The sequence below is a fragment of the Geotrypetes seraphini genome, chromosome 11, assembly GCF_902459505.1.
Source record: "Geotrypetes seraphini chromosome 11, aGeoSer1.1, whole genome shotgun sequence".
NCBI classification, from domain to species: Eukaryota; Metazoa; Chordata; class Amphibia; order Gymnophiona; family Dermophiidae; genus Geotrypetes; species Geotrypetes seraphini.
The window spans coordinates 126,401,089-126,424,572 of record NC_047094.1 but is presented as its reverse complement, the minus strand read 5'-3'; the positions used below and the strand labels follow the sequence as shown (position 1 = coordinate 126,424,572).

The 23,484-nt window shown below is 40.0% G+C and overlaps 1 protein-coding gene across 1 annotated transcript in view; it reads right to left on the bottom strand.

Annotated features, from left to right (window-relative positions):
• Positions 1–23,484, bottom strand: part of LOC117368880 — a 499,867-nt gene that overhangs the window by 382,863 nt on the left and 93,520 nt on the right. The window contains exons 7-8 of the mRNA XM_033962624.1: positions 18,485–18,508; positions 15,352–15,399 (exon numbers count right to left, since the gene is read on the bottom strand). Of these exons, the coding sequence (XP_033818515.1) occupies positions 15,352–15,399; positions 18,485–18,508 (72 nt within the window). The remainder of the gene's footprint in view (positions 1–15,351; positions 15,400–18,484; positions 18,509–23,484) is intronic.

Sequence of the window (23,484 nt, the reverse complement as noted above, 5' to 3'; positions counted from 1 at the left end):
AAAAAAAAAAAAAATTATTTGAGCATCCTGCTTGTATATATCTGTACATAAATTTGTGGGTAGAGGGATATGAAGTTAGTGGAAATTAAATATTAATGGAAAAAGAAAAAGAAAAAATTAGAAATAAAAGTAACACAGAAAGAATGTTGTGAAAAGAAAGAAAAAACCTTGCAGTGCTGGCATTTTTCCATCTGGCTTTTAAACTGAGCAGTGCCCGTCTGAAAGAAGAAAAAAGTGCCCAGTAGAGAGCAGGTCTCCTCTGTGAACGTAAGTTTTTGCTTGTTTGAAAATGCGTTATTAAGTTTGAAGAAAAAAAACAAATTTGTTCTTTCCTGCTGTGTGTCTAAGCTTTGTCTCTGAACTAACTTGTTTCTCTCTGTGAAAAAGAAAACTGTCTGTTTTAATCTGACTTTGAAAAGTTTCCCTCACCCGTCTCTTTGTTTGAAAAAACGGGCTGAGGGCACCCCCCCCCCCCTTTTCTTTGTCTCCCTCTGTGCATTTTCAGTGCCTATCTGAAGTAACTACTTTGAAAAGAAAAAAGAAATTGTGTTTCTCAGCTTTGTCTTTCTAAACTCCAGTTCTGTCTCTCTCTGTCTTTTTTGCTTTGCCCTAACTTTTTCTCTTGTCTCTGGAAAAAGAAAAATAAAGTTAATGGCTTCCCGTTCCCTTCAGTTTTCTTTGTTTGAAAGAGCGGGCTGCAAATGGGGGATTTTCACCCCCACCTTTTTCCTCCCTCTATGCCTTCTACAGAGCTATCACGTGTTCTCCTTTGTTCATTACCAGGAAGAGGGGAAGGGGGAGGAAAGAGGGGGAGGGAATAGCAGCAATGGAGTCCTTTGTCTCAGGGCTACAGATTTCCAACAGGTATTTGCTTATATACGAGTTAGTTAACGAATTTGATTCTTCTTTTTTGAGAAGTCTCGGAGCAAGTCTGTTTGCATATTAAAAGGGTTTATTGAGAACTGGTAGTTTGAATCCTATGTATCCGTGGCTTATGTAGTGTGAATGTCAGGATTCAATGTGGTCTCTCTCCGATAAAACTTTAACAGGGAAATGCATGCAGGTTGGAGTTCCGATCAGCCGGGTAATTGTTTAGTAAGGCACTTGAAGTTAATTCAAAGTTGTTTTTGATGTTCAGGAAAACATTGGGAGAGCAGAGTTTACATAGCTGAATGATCCCTGCGGTGTTAGGAACAATGGAGGTACTTTGGGAGAGTTTCAGAAGCTGTTTGTAGCCTAAGGGCTCTGTACAAGAAAAAAAAAAGACGTTATGTAGCTTGAATTTTTCCCTTGTTTCTTTATATTTTAAAAAGGTTATTAGAATGTTGGATAGAATGTTGGAAGAACAGAACTGTAGGATCTGAAGGAATTGGAAAGTGATATTTAAATGAGAAAGTGAATTGAAAAGGAAAAGAAAATTTGAATAGCTAGATCGTTTAAATGTTTGGCTGTTTCAAAGCAGGGAGATAGTTTGTAGAAGGAATGTACAGGAATGTGGAAAGAAAGCTTGTGAAATGTATTAATTAGAAGTTCGATAGGGAAGATGGGAGAAGAGAAAAGAATTCTGCTGGACTTGGGAATGAAAGGATAATTTTGTGGAAAAGAAAAAGATTTATTCCAAAAAACAGATACCATGCTTAAAAGCAGGCAAGTGTGCATAAGGGAAAAATAAAATCCCTGCCTTTGTGTTTTATCTCAGTGTTTCAAATTAATTTTGAATATGAATTTTTGTGCCCCTGCATGGTTTATAAAGTATTTTTAAACTTGTGCATTGCCTGAAATGTATGATTAGGGAGTAATTAAATTTAAATACATTTTAAAATTAAATTGGGAAGTTTAAAATAAAAAGATTAAGAAAAGTAGAGGTTAAGTACCTATATTTTTTTTTGAAAATCGAAATAAATGTGAAACAAAAGGCTTGTTAACCTTGTTACTGGAAAAGAACAATTATAATAAACTTTTATGTAAGTGGATGAATTCGGAATTGAAATTTTGCTTACTTTTTACAAGTAAGCTCTTCAGGATAGGAACCTAATAAAGAATATGGAATTGAGAATAATTCCCTGATGTTAGAAAAAAAGAAAGTCTAATTTTACCATGTAGAGAATGTGTCTGCATGTTTAAATTTTCCTGTGGCCAATTTTGGTACTACAGGACCCTGAAAAAAGTCTATTTAATCTGTATGTTTTGTGTTTCAGTTAAGAACCTTCTTTGAATCCTTTCAACAATTCAACACAGAGAATGTGGCTCTGCAATACAAGAATTAGTACAGTTTGCAGAGGGGATAACGTGATAACGTGCTATGTGTTTTTTTCTTTGTTCTTTTGTTAATGAACATGTGCTTTCCTTCCAGGATTTACACTGACCAGCAGTACCACATACCACCACTAGAGCTGTGGAGAACACAGAGAAAAAAAAAAAAATTCCGATGCTGAATTTTCGGCGGGAATTTCGGTGTTCCTTTGTCTTCAACTAATGAGCTGTGCTTACCTTTCAGTTGTACCAGTACCAGTAAAGAAAAGCAGTTCCATAGTTACAGAAAAGCCAAGCTTGAATTATGAAAACGTTGCAGCATGAACTTTTTAAAGCCATGATTTAAATTTCACTGAAATTAATTTAGAGACTCCGACCTTACAAGTTGCTAAAACTATTTGCAAAAGACATTTCTGGACTCATATAAAAAAATTTTGAACGAAAAAACAGACTTTATCTTAAACCACGTTACTTTAAATCATTTCATTTGAATTAGGCTTCTGAACTTTAATTATGCTTTTGCATAATTTCATAGACTTATTCTGATATTGTATTAATAACTGTATTTTCTTTATCATTGTCTTCATGCATTGTTCTCAGAAAATATTTTGTGTATCCTGTATTTTAAATTTTATTTCATATGACTGTATTTCTATACACAGTGGCAACTTCTAAGCTGTAACACAGTGCCACAATATTGTTTAATTGGGTTTAACAGCTAATATCATCAGTCCTTTTAATGATTTTAATTTAAATTTGAGAAATAAGTTCCTACAACACACACAGAAAAAGAAAACTTATATCTAATGTGCATGCATTATCTGCACATGAGTACATTTCCATATTAAGCATATATTTGGGTTTTCTTAACACTGTGCATTATTTTACACTTTATTAATATAATTCCAAGATGTTATAACATAACACTTTTGAGCATAGGGACTAATTAGGTAATACTGAGGTTCTCTTTATCTTAGGGAAATCTAGGGTTCTATTTCTCTTTAACTATACTTTCTCTAAATTTTCTGACTTTTAAACTTTAAAAGTACTGGAGTTTCATGAATACCTCTATGAATAAAACAACAGACGTCTCTGCTCTAGGACTGTACTTGCACCTAGAACAGACACTGTCTGACTACCACTGGAATGGTAAGTTTCCTATATGATATGGTTTAGACAGCAACTTACATAAATGTACACTTAGATGGGTTTTATCTAGAATAGTGGATGGGATTTGCTTGCATTCTCACTAGAGAATTCAAGTACGCTTTGGGTAAGATCTTCTAGGCACCTGCCGTTGCAGGCCTAGGTAGTACATTTTTCTGGCTTTTGCTATCTAATTGGCATTTAAAAGAATATACTTGCACAGACACACTGATCCATAAGAAGAACCGTACCCAGAGTAAACCTCAGTGCCACAGATAAGACCACGAGCTCAATTATGAATATTACTTCATAAATTCAGTAATATCCAAGAGGGGACTGAGTCGTGGCGCATGGCGCGTGGCGCGTGGCTCGTGGTGGCTAGCGTGCTGTTTATGGTACGATGCAATGGATGTCAGAAGCATGATAGTGCAGTATTTTTGTAGCGCCAGTTTTTCATATGGTTCTGGGTAATTCTAGTTAGACAAACATCTGTGTTAGTTAAGGACTACGCCCAAATAGAAGCGTACGAAAAACAGGTGAATAAAACATTTAAATATAATGTAGCTAAGGCCAGAAGAAAAAACACACTAAAGATTAATATAAGGAAAAGAATGGTGTTTTTTTGTGTATTTTGCTGTTGAGCTAAATCATAGTGGAAATCATGACTACATGAGACATGGAGTCCAGTTTAGGTTCTTTACTATAACTGTCCTGTCTTAGGCCAGCATCTTGTGCCAGTGAATAGTTTCTGTTCTTTGTTCAGCTTCCCGCCTTTAGCCTCGTGGTTCTAATTGAAAACAGATGTGCTCAGGCTAGTTAGGAAAACTCCATATTCCAAACTGAGATATAAAATGTATGAAGTATGAATGGCCAAGATATGAATGAAATTATGAATGTTTGGGGCCCCTGAATGTGATATGTGGTAACATGAATGTAAAATATAAATGGTTTATATAAATGGTTTTATAAGCAGAAACATTAAAAAAATCTTGAGCACAACATCTGGAAGTGATTAGAGTCAGTCTCAAGAATAGGGAAAAGGGGGGCATTGAAAGCCCACGCTTCAGGAAGAGGAGAGGGGGATTTAACCCCCCCTTTTTCTCCTGAGTAAGATTTCTGTGTAAGGCTGTGCAATTTGAATCTGTCAGCTTAGGAGTTTTTTTTCCTTTAAGGCTCAGAACTTGTCAGCATGGAAGGACTGAGAATTTACCATGTTAATAATTGTGAATTCTTTTGAATGTTAATGTTAATTCAGAAATCATCTGAAACTTTGACTAACTTTTAAACATGGAGGAATGTTTCTTTGTCTAAACTTTAAGACCACCCATAGAAATGTTATTGGTCGTCAAACTTGATGATGTCACTAAACCAAAAGTTATATAATAGACTGTAATGAGATAGAAAGACGAGACCATTGTGAGAAGGCCAGTCTTTGGCCACGATGATGATCTCCCATGAGCGCAACGTAAGCAATTATGCTATTCTTTTGATCTAATAATGGGAAAATAGAACCAATAATTCAATAAATCCTGGTTATAATTTTAAAACCTTGCGCTGGTGTCATTTTGCATGTAGAATTATTTTCAAACCTGAAGCTTTCACAAATGGCGTCAATGCCCCATGCTCACAAGATAAAGGAATAGGGTTTGTAAGATGTTGTTCAATGTGAACCCAGGCAGCGCAGTCATTATTCGGGTCCATATCCTGTAACCATATAGAGCTGTAGCGAAGTAATGCTGCAACATGATATAGAAAGAAATCAGGAAATCCCCCCACCCCCCCCATCCTCCTTGGATGATTTAAGAATTTTCATTGATATGCGAGGGGGTTTTCTATTCCAAAGATATTCCGATAGTTTGCTCTCCATGGATTTGTAAAAAGCTTTGGGGGCTAATCTAGGCAGCATGGAGAGATAGTAGTTAATAATTGGGGAGATGGTCATTTTGATAGCTTCCAGCCGCCCCCACCAAGACACTGAAAGAGGAGACCACCTTTTTAAGAGAGCATCCACTTTGGTAGCTATAGCTGATAAGTTGATGGACATCATAGTATCAGCATCCTGATGAAAAAGAGTTCCGAGGTATTTCAGGGAGGATTCTGCCCAACGAAAGGAGACTGGACCACAATCAGATAAAGAGGTGACATCGTTAAGAGGCATAATTTCGGATTTGTCCCAGTTAATACGGTAGCCCGATCCTGAAGAGAAATCCGAAACCAATTGAAGCAATATAGGGATAGAGGAAGCCGGTTTGGAGAGGAATACAAGTAAGTCATCAGCATAAGCCAGAGTTTTAACCTGTAAAGACCCTACCTGTACACCTAGGAGATGAGGATGTTGACGGATGGCTAATAAAAGAGGTTCAAGAGCTAAGTTGAAGAGAAGAGGAGAAAGAGGGCAACCCTGGCGTGTACCTCTATGAAGACAGACAGGAGAGGAAAGAGAGTCGTTGATCCTCAGTCTAGAAAAAGGTTTGGCGTAGAGGATCCGAACCCAATCAACAAAATCCGGACCACAACCGAACCATGATAGAGAGGCAAATAGGTGATTCCATTCAACCATGTCGAAGGCTTTCTCAGCGTCTAAGGATATCGCAATCAGGGGATCGGCAGAGGAGTGAGCCAAATCAAGAATAGCGTTAAAAGAGCATGCATTGTCTCCAATAAAACGGTTTCGCATGAAACCTACTTGGTCTGGGTGAATAAGGAGACCCAGAATTTTATCTGGCCAAGATTTTCGCCAGAATTTTACAGTCAGTATTTAGCAATGAGATGGGTCTGTAGTTAGCTACATTAGTGTCATCCCTCCCAGTTTTGGGGAGAACAATGATGTGCGCCTCTGTAAAATTCCCTTGATCATCTGGGAAGGAAAATAGATAGTCATAAAGTTGTTTCAACAGAGGAACGAGATCACTAGAGAAAGTTTTGTAAAATTCAATTGGATAGCCATCTGGCCCTGGAGATTTATGAGAGGCGAGCGAGTTAATAGCTTTCAAGATCTCTGATTCCAGAATAGGTGCTCCAAGGCAAGAGGCCTGGGATTGAGATAGAGAAGGGTGTACTATGTTATGGAAAAAGGTAGTAGTAGACTTTGTGGAAGAATCCACGGAAGAGGAGTAGAGCTTCTCATAGAAGGAAGTGAAAATTTGAGAAATAGAAGCATCATCAGTGACAGAAGTGCCATCTTCCTTCTTCAAGGCAGCAACTCTCGAGCGTTGCTTACGATTGGCCAAATATCGAGCTAAAGAGCGACCAGCTTTGTTGGCCGAGGTGTACATACCGGATTTAGAAATGAGAAAATCCTTTTGAGCCTTAAGCCGAGAGAGTAAGTTATATTCAACTCTTTTCTGAATAAGTTCCGGGGAGACCTGAGCAAGCTTGTCATGAACTTGTTGTTTTTCCAATATGGAAATATCTCGTTCCAACGCGTCGAGTTTAGATAAATCCGATTTCCGTTTCCATGCTAGAAAACTGATCACTTCACCCCTGAGACTTACTTTAAAAGCCTCCCAAACGGTATTGAAAGAAGGAGTAGAAGGAATATTGTTAGTAAAGAATTCAGAAATAAAGCTATGAATTTTGTTTTGAAAAGTGGATTCTGAAAGAAGCGAGGTGTTGAAACGCCATATATGTTTAGGAAGAACATGCTGTAATTCAATATGTAGTCTGATAGGAGCATGATCGGATAGTATGATAGGATGTATAGTGGAGGCTCGAAGTTGAGGAAGGAGAGACTTGGAGATGAGGAAGTAGTCGATTCTGGAGTAAGACCGATGAGGAGCAGAGTGAAATGTAAATGAGCGCTCATCGGAATGTAAAAGTCTCCAAGGATCACAAAGACCTAGGTCTGTAATGATGTGATGAAGTTCAGTCCACATTTTAGGGATGCGAAAGGGAGATGGAGATTGTCTGTCCAAAAGGACATCCAATGGAAGGTTAAAGTCTCCACCAACTATCAGAGGATAATCAGAAAAATTTAAAAGAGTATCTCGCAGAGTTAACATGAAGGAGGGAGTATCAATGTTTGGTGCATAGAGGTTGAGAAGAGAGAGTCTAATATCCCCTATGAGTACCGTGGCAACTATCCACCGACCCTCAAGATCTGAAGATTGATGAAGGATACTGGCCTGGAGAGATGATTTAAGCAAGATGGAAACTCCTCTTTTCTTATGAAATGCTGGAGAAAATATGTGTGTGAGGAAACCCGGAATCTTGAGTAGGGAACAGTCCTTAGAATTAAGATGAGTTTCCTGTAAAAGAAGAATATCATAATTTTTTAGTTTAAGATAGTCCATAATTTTCTTGCATTTTAAGGATTGGTTTATACCGTTGACATTCCAGGAAGCGATCCTAATGGATGTCATAGTAGTGTAGTAGAAATTGTATGAGATGTATATCCCCTAAGGGGATGCCCGCCCCAAGAAAGAACAAGGAAAAGAAGTAAGAGAGAAAGAAATTCCATAAGTGAGTAAAGGGAACCACCTCCAGGAGGAGAGGAAGGGAGCAGAGAGTGCCAGTTTGCCTAAGAAGCAGTGGCAAGGCAACAAGCAAACCACTATAAGGCCGGGAGATATAATGCTGATACCAACAATGGTAAGTAATACAATAACATAACAAAAAACTTGTATCAGAGCAGCTATTTCTTAGTCATATGATTATACAGAAAAGGAAAGTAAATACCAACAATGGTAAATATGAAAGTAATATACCTTTCAACCCTGAAAGGTAAGTTAACAGTAGTCATGGAAATATTAAAAGGAACAGAATAATGGAACAGGTCAAAAAAGAGATTCCAACAGTAAGAAGAATCGAAGGGAAGGTAACAGGCATAATAGGAAACAAAACAGCCTGTAGAATCAATCCCTGAGAATAAACACAGACCCATCATCAGCTTTAGTATCCAGCCCCACCATATGTGTACAGCACAAGTAGGTCATAAAAAGGTATGCAAAAAAAAAAAATATCATCAACATATTAAGATCATACAAGGATATCTCAGTGCTGGTAATTAGTGAGCAGATCCAGGAATGCAAGTATATTAACGAAAGCAGGAGAAATCAGGAGTTAGGTGAATCAAAAAGGGGGAATGCATCATTCTAAGAAGAAAAATAGTTCATAATAAAATATAAAGTCAGTAGAAAGAGTAGTAGTAGAATACAAAGTATATGCAGAGTGTTAAAAACAGTACATCATGATGTGGGAATAGCAGGAACAGGATAATAAACAAAATTCATCAGTCAAGTAGGGTGCAGTTAATTAATAGGAATATCTAACCCAAAGTTCATGATAATACTAACAATTCATAAAGGAAGAGGGTCAGAGGGAACATAACAGTACAATAAAATTCATCAAATAAGCAGGGTACTGTTAATCAGAAGGAATATCTGAGCCTAGATCCAGGAATGCTAGTATAATAACAAAAGCAGGAGAAATCAGGAGTTAGGTGAATCAAAAAGGGGGAATGCATCATTCTAAGAAGAAAAATAGTTCATAATAAAATATAAAGACAGTAGAAAGAGTAATAGTAGAATACAAAGTATATGCAGAGTGTTAAAAACAGTACATCATGATGTCTAAGCCCAAACCGGAAGTCTGAATAGTTAAGCTTTGGAATGTGTTGCCAGAAATTGTGGTAAAAGTGGTTAACGTAGCTGGTTTTAAGAAAGGTTTGCACAATTTCCTGGAGAAAAAGTCCATAGTCTGTTATTGAGACAGACATGGGGGAGTGGCTTCCCCTGGATTGGTAGCATGGAATGTTGCTTCTATTTGGGTTTTTGTCAGGTATTAGTAACTGGAATTGGCCACTGTAAAAATGGGCTACTGGGCTAGATAGATAATTGTTCTGACCTAGTAAGGCTATTCTTATATTCTTAACAGTATTTTCCTTAACAGTGTTAAAACAGCCAATATATGCTTCCGGTATTTTATCCTTTCAACTCAGCTATGTTTCAGAACATTTACTGGCTTCATATACTTCTTTCTCCCCACCAATAAGATCTTTGATTTCCCTATATTTATCTTAAGTCCATGTTGTCTCATCCAATCATATATACTCGCATATTCATAACATCACTATCCATAAGCAAAAATTTGTTAGCTATGGAATACTTCTCTAGAAAAACAAAAACTATATCATCTTTATAAGAAAAGGAAAAAAAATACTAAGGGCTCCTTTTACTAAGCTGTGATAGCGGTTTTAGCGCGCTAGACCTTAACACCAGCATTGAGTTGGCGTTAGTTCTAGCCACGTAGTGTGCTAAAATTCTGCATGTGCTAAAAACGCTATCGCAGCTTAGTAAAAGGAGCCCTAAATATTTTAATAAACTTACCGTTTTATTGTAAATAGAAATTAAACAATATATGTCCAAGAAGAATGCTGTGAAACCCCACAAAACATTCTCCATAGCATGGATAATTCTCCCTTCCACTACACCCTTATAAGACAATTCTTCAGGAAAGTATGAAATTATTTAAATACTGCATCGAACACCCATTAGTGTGCAAAGCTACTAGAAGCAAATTATTAATTAAATCGACAATCGTAGGGAAGAGCAAGTTAGCCCTATTTGGAACACAGGAGTTAAAACTGTAACGTATCCAAAGGCTAGGAAACATCCTGCAAGCAACCCTAGCCAGGTTACTGTGCCTTTAAAAAGCACAAACGCTCACCCTTGTTATAACGGTGTTGAGTCCTTTAAGAGTAGGACTGTCTCTGCTAGAGGAGGAAGGAGCACTGTACCTAGAATTCTTTCTCAAGAGCCTTCCTGGTCAGAAGAAAGCAGAGCACAGAGCCTTCCCTCTGGAACAGTGTTCTGAAAGAAAGAGAAGTCCCATGCAAAGGTATCTGACTGAGACATGGAAGAAGGGGAAGCCATAGAGCCTAGCCTTGTAACAAAGGAATCAGATGAGGAGAGCCCTTGGATTGGATACAACTCTAACTTGCCAGACCTGCCTGATGAGGGAATGGAGTGTAAGGCTGCAAAGCTGTAAAATTTATTCTGGATGGGTTGGTTTTTTTAAATGCAAAGATTTGTGCACAAAGGCTCCATGATGGGGCATGGCAGGCTCAGCATTAGAACTGTGTTTTACTTTTTTTTCTCTCTCTCTCTTTCTGGAAGTTTTGTGCTCAATTTTGACCTGTTGAATCTGTTTTTTCTACTAAAGCTTATACTGTGCTATGGAAGTGTGGACAGCCTGTTATTTTGGTGAGATGTTTAAGCACACCTACCTGCCTGCTTAGGAGTGCTAGTCTGTCCTAGGCAAGACCATAGCCAGAATCAGAGCAATTGATACAAAAGCTGAAGAAAAAGAGGGGACTTGTTTTGGGAGTTTTTGCAATTTGGAAGAAAAGTGTTTGTGCAGGCTGTGTAGAGCCAGAAGAAAAGAGTTTGTTTTTCTTGGGGAGTTCTTTTTTTGAGAAACTGTCTGAGCCAAAGAAAAGCCTTCAAATTACAAGGGGAAACTTTGAACTTTGTGTTCTGGATTGTTTTCTTTATGCTGTGTTAAAGGGGGAGTGTGTTTGAATAAGGTTCTAATGGACTCTATTAGAGAGGTAGGAAGGGAATTTGCATTCTGAGCTAGGCTCAGGGGTGAAGAGCAAATTTTATGAGGGGTTTTTGAACAAGAGACTCCTGTTCCTTTATTAATGCACTGCTCGTGCCATTACCTATATCCAGACTGTATGATGTGTGTTCATCAATAAAACTTTACTTTCCCTGGATTAAAGAAGACTCAGGCACCATTTAGACGTCCAAGATAGGTATCCCTTTTAGAATCATGCTCAGCAGCACTCATTGACGCACAGCACTGTTTAGACGTCAACAATTAAAAGTGCAATTTGAATTTTGGAGAAGCCAATCATTGAGATGATACTAGTGGCCTTAACTGATCCCTTCACTGTCATCATTAGGTTCAGCAGAATTATTTCTTAGCCTTTTTAGATATATCGTTTTCTATTGATATAATTAGTCATGAGATTCTGTTGACCCACATGCATAATTTAGGTTTGACTGGGAAAGTTTTGACCTAATTCCAGTGCTATTTAGAGAAAAGAATGGAAAAAAGTGGTTATTGGAACAGATGAGTCAGCTTGGTTCATTACTGTCAGCATTGCTATTTTATTATTTATATGACGTTATTGACTGATATCTTCATGGAAAAGAGGTATAAGAACATAACAATAGCCTTACTGGGATAGACCAAAGGTCCATCAAGCCCAGAAGCCTGTTCTCAGTTTGCCAATCCAGGTCACTAGTACCTGGCCAAAACCCAAGGTATAGCAATATTCCATGCTAACAATAAAAGGCAAGCAGTGGCTTCCCACGTGTCTCTCTCAATAACCGACTATGGACTTTTCCTTCAGGAAATTGTCCAAACCTTTCTTAAAACCAGCTACACTATCTGCTCTTACCACATCCTCTGGCAATGCATTCCAGAGCTTACCTATTCTCTGAGAAAAATATGTCCTCCTATTGGTTTTAAAGTATTTCCCTCTAATTTCATTGAGTCTCCCCTAGTCTTTGTAATTTTTGACGGAGTGAAAAAACAATCCACCTCTACCCGTTCTACTTCACTCAGGATTTTGTACAATTCAATCATATCTCCCCTCAGACATCTCTTTTCCAAGCTGAAGAGCCCTAACCATTTTAGTCTTTCCTCATACAAGAGGAATTCCATCCCCTTACCATCTTGATTGCTCTTCTTTGAACCTTTTCTAGTGCCACTATATCTTTCTTGAGATAAGGAGACCTGAATTGAACGAAATACTCTAGATGAGGTCACACCATGGAGAGATACAGGAACATTATAACATTCTTAGTCTTGTTAACAATCCATTTATTAATAATTCCTAGCATCGTATTTGCTTTTATGGCTTCCGCCACACATTGAGTAAAAGATTTCATTGTATTGTCTACGTTGACACCCAGATCCTTTTCTTGGGCGCTAATCCCCAAGGTGAACCCTAGCATCTGGTAACTGTGATTCAGGTTATTCTTCCCAATGTGCATCACTTTGCATTTGTTCACATTAAATTTCATCTGCCATTTAGACGCCCAGTCTTCCAATTTCCTAAGGTCCGCCTGAAATTTTTCACAATCCGCATGCTTTTTAACAACTATGAATAGTTTAGTTTCATCTGCAAATTTAGTCACCTCACTCGTCATTCCAATTTCCAGGTCATTTATAAATAAGTTAAATAGCAGCAATCCCAGTTTAGACCCCTGCGGCACTACACTGTTTACTCTACTCCATTGAGAAAAATTACCATTTAACCCTTCCATCTGTTTTCTATCTAATAACCAATTCCTAATCCTCAACTTAACTTTGACACCTATCCCATGACATTTTAATTTTCTCAGGAGCCTCTCGTGAGTTACTTTATCACAATCTTTCTGAAAATCTAGATACACTATATCAACCGGCTCACCTTTATCCACATGTTTATTCACAACTTCAAAGAAATCTAGCAAATTTGTAAAGCAAGATCTCCCTCGGCTAAACAAATGCTGACTCCGTCTCATTAAATCATGTTTGTCTGTGTGTTCCACAATTTTATTTTTATATTCATTTCTACCATTTGGCCCAGCAGCGAAGTAAAGCTTACCGGTCTCTAATTTCCCGGATCTCCCCCGGAGCCCTTTTTAAAAATCAGCGTAACATTGCCCGCCCTCCAATCTTCAGGTACTACTGACAACTTTAGCGACTGGCTACAGATCACTAACAGTAGGTCAGCAATTTCATTTTTGAGTTCTTTTAATACCCTGGGATGTATAGCATCTGGTCCTGATGATTTATTACTTTGTAACTTGTCGATTTGGCTTAGTACATCTTTCAGATTCACCAAGATCTCTTTCAGTTCCTCCACATCATCACCCTTGAAAACCATTTCCAGTTCAGGTAGATCTTTTACATCTTCTTCCGTAAAGGCCTAAGCAAGGAGTTCATTCAATCTTTCCGCTATGGTCTTTTCCTTCCTCAGTGCCCCTTTCTCTCCTTAATCATCCAACGGTCCCACAGATTCCCTCACAAGTTTTCTGCTTCTGATGTACCTAAAAAAATTGCTAAGAATTTTTGCCTCTTTTGCAAGATTCTCTTCATATTCTTTCTTAGCTGTCTTTATCAATGCTTTGCATCTAACTTGCCAGTGCTTCTGTTTCTTCCTATTTTCTTCATTCTGATCTTTTTTTTCCATTCTTTAAAGATGTTTTTTTATGGCTCTAATAGCCTCTTTCACTTTACCTTTTAACCACGCCGGCTCTCATTTCCTCTTCTTTCCACCTTTGCTGATACATGAATTACATCTGGTCTGGGCTTCCATGACGGTATGTTATTAAAAACGCATTGAGACCTTGGAGCTCTACCTGCCTCCTGGGTCCTGCGCGTGGAACTGGGAGCATTTCTGCAAATGCAACCTTGGAAGATCTGGATTTTAGCTTTCTACCTAAGAACCTAAATTTGGCTTCCAGAACCTCCCTCCCACATTTTCCTATGTCATTGGTAATTACATGTACTAGGACAGCTGTCTCCTCCCCAGCACTATCTAAAATCCTATCTATGTGATGCATGAGGTATGCATTTCAAATATATACAGATGATATCAAGATCATTGTTCATCTGGAAGGGGTAAGGGAGGTTTTACTCAATCTTCAGAGCAGTTTGAATGTAATAGATATTTGGATGATTAAAAAGAGCATGGTCTTAAATATTTTTAGGCATGATTTGGGGCAGATCAGTGATGTTTTTAAAAGTTAGGCATTAGTAGGCATCTCTAACACAATCACGCCTACATTGTAGGTATGGTAAATCCTGACCTACATTACAGATGTCTACAATGTTGGCATTATCAGTGGAGTAATGAGGGTGGGATACACCCATGGAGGTGATATCCCCTTGTCCCTTCCCCCTATACTTCTTTAACTTCGCCGGCATGAATAGCATCTCCAACCTGCTGCCGGCGCTGACCTCAGCTCTCTCTCTGAGGTTACTTCCTGGACCCGCATGATTGATACATCTAGTCACTTACATTGTAGGTGTCTCCAAATATAGTCATCATAAACAGAATCTGACCCAAGATGCCTTGGTGCAACTTCTGACTGGTGTAGGCAGGTTTCCTAGAATTTTCCCTAAACTTAAGACTTGGCATTGGTTATTGGTGCAACAATGAATCTAGTTTATCTTTAAATAGATATAGTACAGCTGAATATTGTCTACCTTGTGATCCATCCAAGGATGATATCTGCTGCTTTTTTCCTAGATTTATGGATCTCTGTATGTGAATTCTGAAATACTCGGTCATAATGCTGAGCAAATGTACACATGGTATAGCTTGTAAATAACTTTTGTAGTACATTTAAAGTCATACTGGTTTTACAACTATAACTCTGGAGTTGTCTGTCATTATTTAAACTCCTTACTGAAGTAAAATAGTATTGTCACAGAAAGGAATGATTATCGTTTCCTCTCTGAGCTCTTACCACTGTCCATTATATCAGCTGATTTAATCACAATTTATAAGAAACACAGGATAATTCAGGACATTTCCTCCATACCCATATACTCTCTGATCACCACTTACATAGCCGTGATTTGAAACATCATGGCTATAATAACTCACTCCAACTGGCACACATTTCAAATGCTATACAATGATATGGAGCTAACTCTATGGTTAATCCCTGGAGCCTTTGAAATTTGTTCTCCTCAGGTGAATAATGCTAAACAATCCTCTAATTGGTTACTTGCATAAAACCAAAACGGACATAACTGGCCTTTGAACTTCACCCAATGGACAAACATGACTGAAAAGGTGGGAAAACAAGAATTGAAATCATCTTTCATCATAATTTATGTGTGTATTTTGTAAACTGCTAAGAATTGTAGATCAGCGGTATATAAATTTATTTTTAAACTAAAACCTGGATGGCAGTTCATCTGTTTTACAGATTTCATACTTACTAATATCTACTCCAGGTGGAGGTGGCGGAATCTTCTTTGTTTCTGAGCCTAGTTTGGGGAAAAAACAAACAAACATATTTTAGTTTTATTTGAACATAGTTCTAGTTTTATTTATATTTTCTTCAAATGTTTAGGGGTTGATATCACTGCACAACAAAGTTTTTGCTTCCTGAACACTGCTGGGTGTTTCTTATAGAATTTTGGGTGCTGATCATGAATATTACATCAAAAATTACCCATCACGTACCATTTCAGAGAAATCTTCAATTTTGTCGTGATTTTTTCTTATATTTGGATGCAAACAATTTTTTCTCCCATAAGTGTCTTATCAACAACGGTTTGTGCTGCCTGGGTATGTCCATGCATAAAATCTAGCCAGGTTGGAAGCTGTTTTATGGAAGATGACATCCTGGGCATGTCTGGGCAGGTCTGAACGAGCTTGTGCTGTCTCACCATGCTATAATGGTGGCTTCCATACACCGATCCTGCTCATTTGGTTAATATAGATAGTCCGTGTGTGTATATAGTATCAGTATAGTAAAGTATAGTAGTATAGTAGCTGTAGCAATATAACAGTAAGTAAGCTTGATGCTATAGACGTTTTGGTGTCGGGCAATATGTCTCGTCGGTGTCGTAACAGCCGCGACACATTCTGCTATATCTGTGGGGAATATACACTTACGCCTCAGAGACGTTCGATGACTGCCCTTGTAAAGAAAGCCTATCATCTGTATTTTGGCTGCAAAATAGGTGATCAAGACAAGCAATGGGCGCCTCACATTTGCTGTGCGACATGTGCTGTTAGTCTGAGAGCCTGGCTCAGAGGTACTCGAAAGACGATGCCATTTGCTGTTCCGATGATATGGCGAGAACAGAAAGACCATGTGACGGACTGTTATTTCTGTTTGACTAATGTGTCTGGTTTCTCTGCCAAAAACAAGAAGTCAATTGAATATCCTAATCTGCCTTCAGCAATGAGACCCATGCCACATGATGACAGTCTTCCAGTTCCGAAACCACCAGAGGATTGGACCTTAGACGAACCAGATGAAGAAACTGCAGTGCAGGGTTCTAACAGTGACATTGACCCGGATTTTGAACCATCCTCATCAGGCGATCCACATCTGATAACACAGTCCGAATTGAACGATTTGGTCAGAGATTTGGGTCTGTCAAAAGCAAAAGCTGAGCTGCTAGGTTCGAGACTGCAGGAATGGTGTTTGCTATCACCAGGTACGAAAATTTCTGTGTTTCGAGACCGGCATCATGATATAACCAAATTTTTTGCACAAGTCGACAGTCTCTGTTTCTGTTGTGACATTGAAGGATTGTTCTCGGTCTTTGGTTGTGATCACAACCCGGAAGAGTGGCGTCTTTTCATTGATTCGTCAATGTTAAGCCTGAAAGCTGTTCTGTTGCACAATGGCAACGTTTATCCTTCAGTACCTGTTGGCTATGCAGCACATATGAAAGAAACATATGAGAATATGGAAATGTTACTAAAGTATGTCCAGTATACCAGGTATAACTGGAATATCTGTGGAGACCTCAAAGTCGTTGCTCTGTTACTAGGACTGCAGCTTGGCTATACAAAGTACTGCTGTTTCATCTGCGAATGGGACAGCCGAGACAGAGAGTCGCACTATTCTAGAAAGAACTGGCCACTCCGTAAAAAGTTAGTTCCAGGACAGAAAAATGTAGCACATGAATCGCTTGTTGACCCGACAAAGATATTTTTGCCTCCTCTTCACATTAAACTGGGACTCATGAAGAATTTTGTGAAAGCAATGAACAAGGAAGGGGAAGGTTTTCGTTATTTAAGACAGATGTTCCCAAGAATAACTGATGCCAAGATCAAAGAGGGTATTTTTGTTGGCCCCCAGATCAGACATGTTATGAGTGACAAGCGATTTGAAGATCTGTTAGTTGGGCCGGAAAAAATTGGCTGGAAAGCCTTGAAAGACGTTGTTGACAATTTTCTGGGCAATTACAGAGCCCCAAACTACATTCAGCTGGTAGACAAACTTCTCAAAGCATACAAGAGAATGAAGTGCAATATGTCACTCAAGATTCATTTCCTCCATTCACACTTGGACTTCTTCCCCGCAAATCTCGGTGCTGTGAGTGACGAGCACGGTGAAAGGTTTCATCAAGACATAGGTACGATGGAGAAACGATACCAGGGCAATTGGAATCCGTCAATGCTTGCCGACTATTGTTGGATGCTACAACGTGATGCACCAGACACTGAATATAAAAGAAACTCGGGAGCAAAACACTTTTAATTCTGTTTCATTTAGTTGCTTGTGCGAAACGTAAACTTGACTATATATTTTATTGTCAGTAAACATAAAAATGTCTATTTCTCATAGTTCTTACGTGATGCAGTAAAACCAAAACCATATTTGAGCATACCAAGTTGGTACCTGTCATAATCACCAAAAACTTTTCAGGAATCAAGACTTAACCAAAAAATTGTTGTGCAGTGTATTCAGTGTGTGTTTAAGTGGGCAGGATAGGTTTTGCCTGGTTAAAAACCATGATGAACTGGCCCACTGTTGATATTTAATGCCCATTAACTGCACAGTGCTGCTGAAAATCAGTTCTGACTGTAACAGCACTCTCCAGTTGATTTGGGATAGGAGTCAGGGTAGAGCCAGACATGGGGACAGAATTTGTCCACATTCCCGACCTCCACTGGAAACAAATGACCTGGTCAACAACTCCCCACTTGCAGTACAGAAAGCTTTTTGGGAGCTAGGGGAAGGCTTATAACCTTTTATAAAGGATGTAGCTTTTTCAGAAATACTATCTATATATGAAAAGGGGGAAGAAAGTGTAAAATACAGAGAACTTCAATAGGTGGCTCAAAGCCTCCTGTAGTCAAAAAGGCTTTCGGTAAATAGGAGACTTGGGAAATACATGGAAAGACAAGAGACTGTATTGTAATGATAGGCTATATCTTACTATAGAAGGAAAAATAATCCTTGCTGAAAATTTTAGACTATATAGGGCTCATAATCAAAACTTAAACACATCTAAAAAACAGGTCATCGATAATCAAACTGATTTTCTGGATGTGTCACGGAACTTTGCATCTGAATCCCACTGACCTCCAATTGTCAAAACTCACCTCCACCTTCAAATGACCATTTTTCTGAAAGAAAAGTAGATATTTTAATGTGAGCAGACACATTTGGCAATTTTATCCTATGTAAAAGTGTTTAGAATATCCAGTCCTGCTATTATCCCAGGACAAGCAGGCAGCCTATTCTCACATATGGGTGACATCATTCACGGAGTCTGGATGCAGACAGCCTCGCAAGCAGACTTCCTTGTAGGAACTTAGAAGTTTCGAGTCAGCCACATCGCGCAAGCGAGAGTGCCTTCCTGCCCAGTGCATGGCGAGTCTCCTCAGTTCTCAGTTTTACACAGAGCCGAGAAGTCAGTCTTTGACTCTCTGCATTTAACTTTGTTATTTCGTGCCTTCTCTCACCGCGGTTTGTGTTTATTTTCTTCGCGAATCATTGTGTTCTTTCTTTCTGTACAGTTTTTAAAAAAAACCTTTATATTTTTCCTCCGTTCAACTGGCTGGTCAGGCCGCTCGAATGCAGCCTGCGCACTTCGAGTTCACTGTGGCTATTTTTCCTCCTATATCCCTGTCAACAACGGGCTTCAAAAAGTGTAGCCAGTGCCAGCGTGCTATTTCACTCACGGACCCACTCTGTTGGTGCCTCAAGTGTCTTGGGCCGGATCATCAACTGAAGTCGTGCGAGCACTGTGATACTCTTCAACCTCGAGCCCTTAAACGTCGTCGGATTTTAGTGGAGAAGATTTTCGGGATGGACTCTTCAGTCACACCCTCGACTTCGAAAGTGGCCTCAGTTCCACCTTCTACTGAGGGTCCTCCTGCTTCCACGATTCTGACCTCGAGCTTAATCAGACCTTACTCGTTTGGGACGTCCTCAGCTCGTGTACACCTCCCTGTATCTTCCCCTGAATAATCAGGTCAGATTGCTCAGCAGGAAGTTCCAGCTGTGGTCCTCAAGCTTTCTAAGACTTCTAAGTCGAAGCACATTTCCACTACCACTTTGGAGCCTATAGCTGTAGCAGGTGGACCGGTTTCAGACGCGGATCCATCCTTGCAGGCTTCCTTCCAGACCATGTTAGAACAGCAATTTGTTCAGTTCATAACCAAAATGGGACCGAAGCTGTCTTCTCTAATCCAGCCTGGGCAATCTGCAGACTCCCGCGAGGTCGATCCTCTTCCTATGCCTCAAGCTGAAACTTCACACTCTATGCAGAGTCCTTGCGAGTGTCTGGTTTGGCATCTATGCACTCTAAGCAAGGAGTAGATTATTTGCGAGTGCCTCGACAGGAATCCTCATACTCCATACAAGGAGCAGAGAATTTAGAAGTGCTTCGAGATTCCTCCATCAAGCCTCCTGAGCTTCGATCTACAGCTTCTAGCCCTATCCATTCACTGGTAGCAATGCCTGCTTCCATCTCCAGTCTTCTCGATCTTTGAGACCTACTTCTAAGCACCACTCTCGTCGTCAATCAAAGCCTTCCTCGAGGCATACCTCCAGGCATAGCTCTTTTTCCAAAGAGTGCCCTTCTTCATCTAAGCCTCAATCTACACCTTTCAGCTCTTCAAGACCACCGACTCCACGTTCGAGGTCTCCGCTTCCACACCTCGAGGACTCAGCAGCTTCCATTGCCTCGACCAAGTCTCTTTATTCTTTGAGGATTATTTTCCCAGTGAGGCTTCATCTTTGACCCAGGATCCCTCGAGGTCATCGAGCCCCTCTCGAGGCAAGGCATTGGCGGATCAACTATCTTTCTCTTCTTTTCTTCGCCAGATGGCTGATGACCTAGAACTTCAATTGGATGCTGGTTCTAAATACTCTAAGGAGTATTTCGAGTTCATGCATCTTCCTCTACCTCCTGTAAAGTCACTTAAGCTTCCTCTTCACAAGCTTTTGTCTCAGATTTTCACACTGAAAATCTGACTCCTTATACAATTCCTGCTGTTCCAGGCAAATTGGAGTCCAGGTATAAAATTCTGCATTGCAAAGGATTTGAGAATTCGCAGTTGTTTCACCAATCTCTGCTTGTGGAGTCCTCCTTGAAAAAATCCCATCCTTCCAGAGTTTATGCTACCGTTCCTCCTGGAAGGGAAGGGAAAACTATGGACAATTTTGGACGTCGCCTTTATCAAAATGCTATGATGTCCTCCAAAGTCCTGAATTATAATTTAAATTTGTAACTTATTTCAAGTTCCTCATTGATCTCTTCTTAAATTTCTCAACTATTTAGATACAGAGAAGCACTTCGAATTCCAAGAAGTCACAACTCAGATTACATCTTCTCCAGTCTTCTTATGCTGCTTTCAAGTTGTCAGCCAGGGAACTGCTTTCTCAGTAGCAATGCGCCACCTGGCCTGGCTTCGCACCATTGACATGGACCCTAATCTTCAGGACCGCTTGGCTAACATTCCTTGTGCAGACAATGACCTCTTTGATGAATCTAAGCCAGCTCCTGTCAAGCCTTCCTGACCTTCTCCAATTTTCCAGAGGAGTTATGCTCCGAGGGTGGCTTCTTACTATCGTCCGCCTCCCAAGAAACAGCAGCATCAGAAGCAACAGAAACCTGAACCTTCTGCTGCACATAAGGCTGCGCAGCCTTTTTGACTGTTTAAAACAGAGCATAACCTCCATCGTTCCGTCTCTGTCCTCTCTTCCTCCTATAGGAGGTCGTCTCCATCATTTTTATCACTGATGGGAGACAATTACATCTGACCTCTGGATGTTGTCAATCATCAGGGAAGGCTACTCTTCATTTCACTCAGGTTCCACCAGAACACCTCCAAGAGAGTATCCTTCCAGTCCATCCCTGACTGTTCTTCTTCTTCAGGAAGCTCAAGCTCTGCTTCATCTCCATGCCATCGAACCAGTTCCTTTGGAATGCACCAAACCACACAGAACTGCTCCTCAACTTTTTGTCTCCTTTAATCCAAACAAGTTGGGACAGCCAATCTCTAAGCGTACCATCTCCAACTGGATGGCTGCTTGTATCTCTTTCTGCTATGTCCAGGCTGGATTACAACTGCAGAGTCGATTCACAACCCACAAAGTCAGATCAATGGCAGCTTCAGTGGCTTTCCTAAGATCCACACCTATTGAGGAAATTTTCAAAGCTGCTACCTGGTCCTCGGTTCATACTTTCACTTCTCACTCTTGTCTGGATATTTTCTCTAGACAGCTGGCCATTTTTTGCCAGAGAGTATTACAAAATTTATTCTCCTAAGTTGCCAACGCTCCCACCATCCCATTCTGGTTAGCTTGGAGGTCACCCATATGTGAGAATAGGCTGCCTGCTTGTCCTGGGATAAAGCACAGTTACTTACCGTAACAGTTGTTATCCAGGGACAGCAGGCAGCTATTCTCACAACCCATCCACCTCCCCTGGTTGGCTTCTCTGCTAGCTATCTGAACTGAGAAGACTCGCCTTGTGCAGGGCGGGAAGGCACTCGCATTAGCGCCGTGCGGCAGACTCAAAACTTCTAAGCTTCTACAAACAAGTCTGCTGTCCATGGATGACGTCACCCATATGTGAGAATAGCTGCCTGCTGTCCCTGGATAACAACTGTTACGGTAAGTAACTGTGCTTTTTCAAGCTCTCTTATCTATCAGCTCCTAAAGCAGGTGTGTCAATGTCCCTCCTCGAGGGCCGCAATCCAGTCGGGTTTTCAGAATTTCCCCAATGAATATGCATGAGATCTATTTTCTTGCACTGCTATCATTGTATGCTAATAGATCTCATGCAAATTCAATGGGTAAATCCTGAAAACCCGACTAGATTGCGGCCCTCGAGGAGAGACTTTGAAACCTCTGTCCTAAAGCATGAAGACCATGAAGACTCACTAGGATACAGATATTAGGGAAAATTCTATAACTTGTTGTTTCCACTTAAATGCCCCAAGCGTGCACAGTACAATCCTATTCTATTACTAGTCGTTAAGCCCGTTACATTAACGGGTGCTAGAATTTATGTCTGTCTGTATTTTTCTTTCTGTCTCTTTCCTCCCTCCATTTCCCTGTGTAGCGCTGTCTCTGCTTTCTTCCTCAGTCTGCACTCTCAAGCTGTAACATTACTGCTTAGCTTTTTCTCCCTGCAAGCATCTCTGCTCTCTTTCTCATCCCCAGTCTCTTTGCTATTTTTCTCTTCTTGCAGGGGTCTCTGCTCTCCTTTCTCTATATGTTCCTGATTCCTGCAAACTTCTGTTTTCTCTGTATGCTCTTGATCCTGTGTTTCCCTGTAGGTGTCTTTTCCCTTTTTTTTTTTTTATTCCTTCTTCATGTATGGTTGATTTATTAAAAGTTTTTTTTTATTTTTCCTATTTGTTGCATGCCTGTCTCCTTGGCCGCTGTATGTTTCTATTTTTTTGCTTTGTGTGTTTGTTTGTGTTTTTTTGCTGATTGTTTACTTGGTCGCTGTCAGTCTGTCTGTCTCATTGGCTGCTGTATGTCTGTATGCCTTTTTTTCAGTCTAACTCCTTGGCCACTGTATGTCTGGAAGGGTTTTTTTCCTGAATTTATCCTTGGGCATTGTATTTTTTATTTTTTTCTGTTTGTCTCCTTGGCTGTTTGTATTTTTTAGTTTTTTGATGTCTCCTTGCCCACTGTCTCTCTGTCTGTCTACTTGGACGCTGTATGTAAGTATGTCTGTCTCCTTGGCTGCTGTATGTCTGTTTGTCATTTTTTTTCCTGTGTGTCTCTCTCTCTCCTTGTCCTCTGTGTTTTGTTATTTTTTCAATCTGTCTCTTTAGCCCCCTGTCCTTCTGTGACTTTCTGTGTGTCTCTCTCTACTTGTGCACTGTTGTTTGTTTGTTTTTTTCAATCTCTCTTTAGCTCCTGATCCCCTCTCATTGACCCTTGCGCAACTGCATGTAATTCCGGTTAGGTTTCCATGGCAACCCTGCTCGCGGGTCTGTGAGTGTAGGGCCGTTTTGTCGGGTCTGGCGGCGCCGGGTTGGTAAGAGTCCTGGCTCCTTTTTTGGTTTGGGCCTGTGCAGAGGGACCTGGTGCAGTTCGAGAGAGGATTCGTGGCGGCGGCTTGAGCATAAGCGCG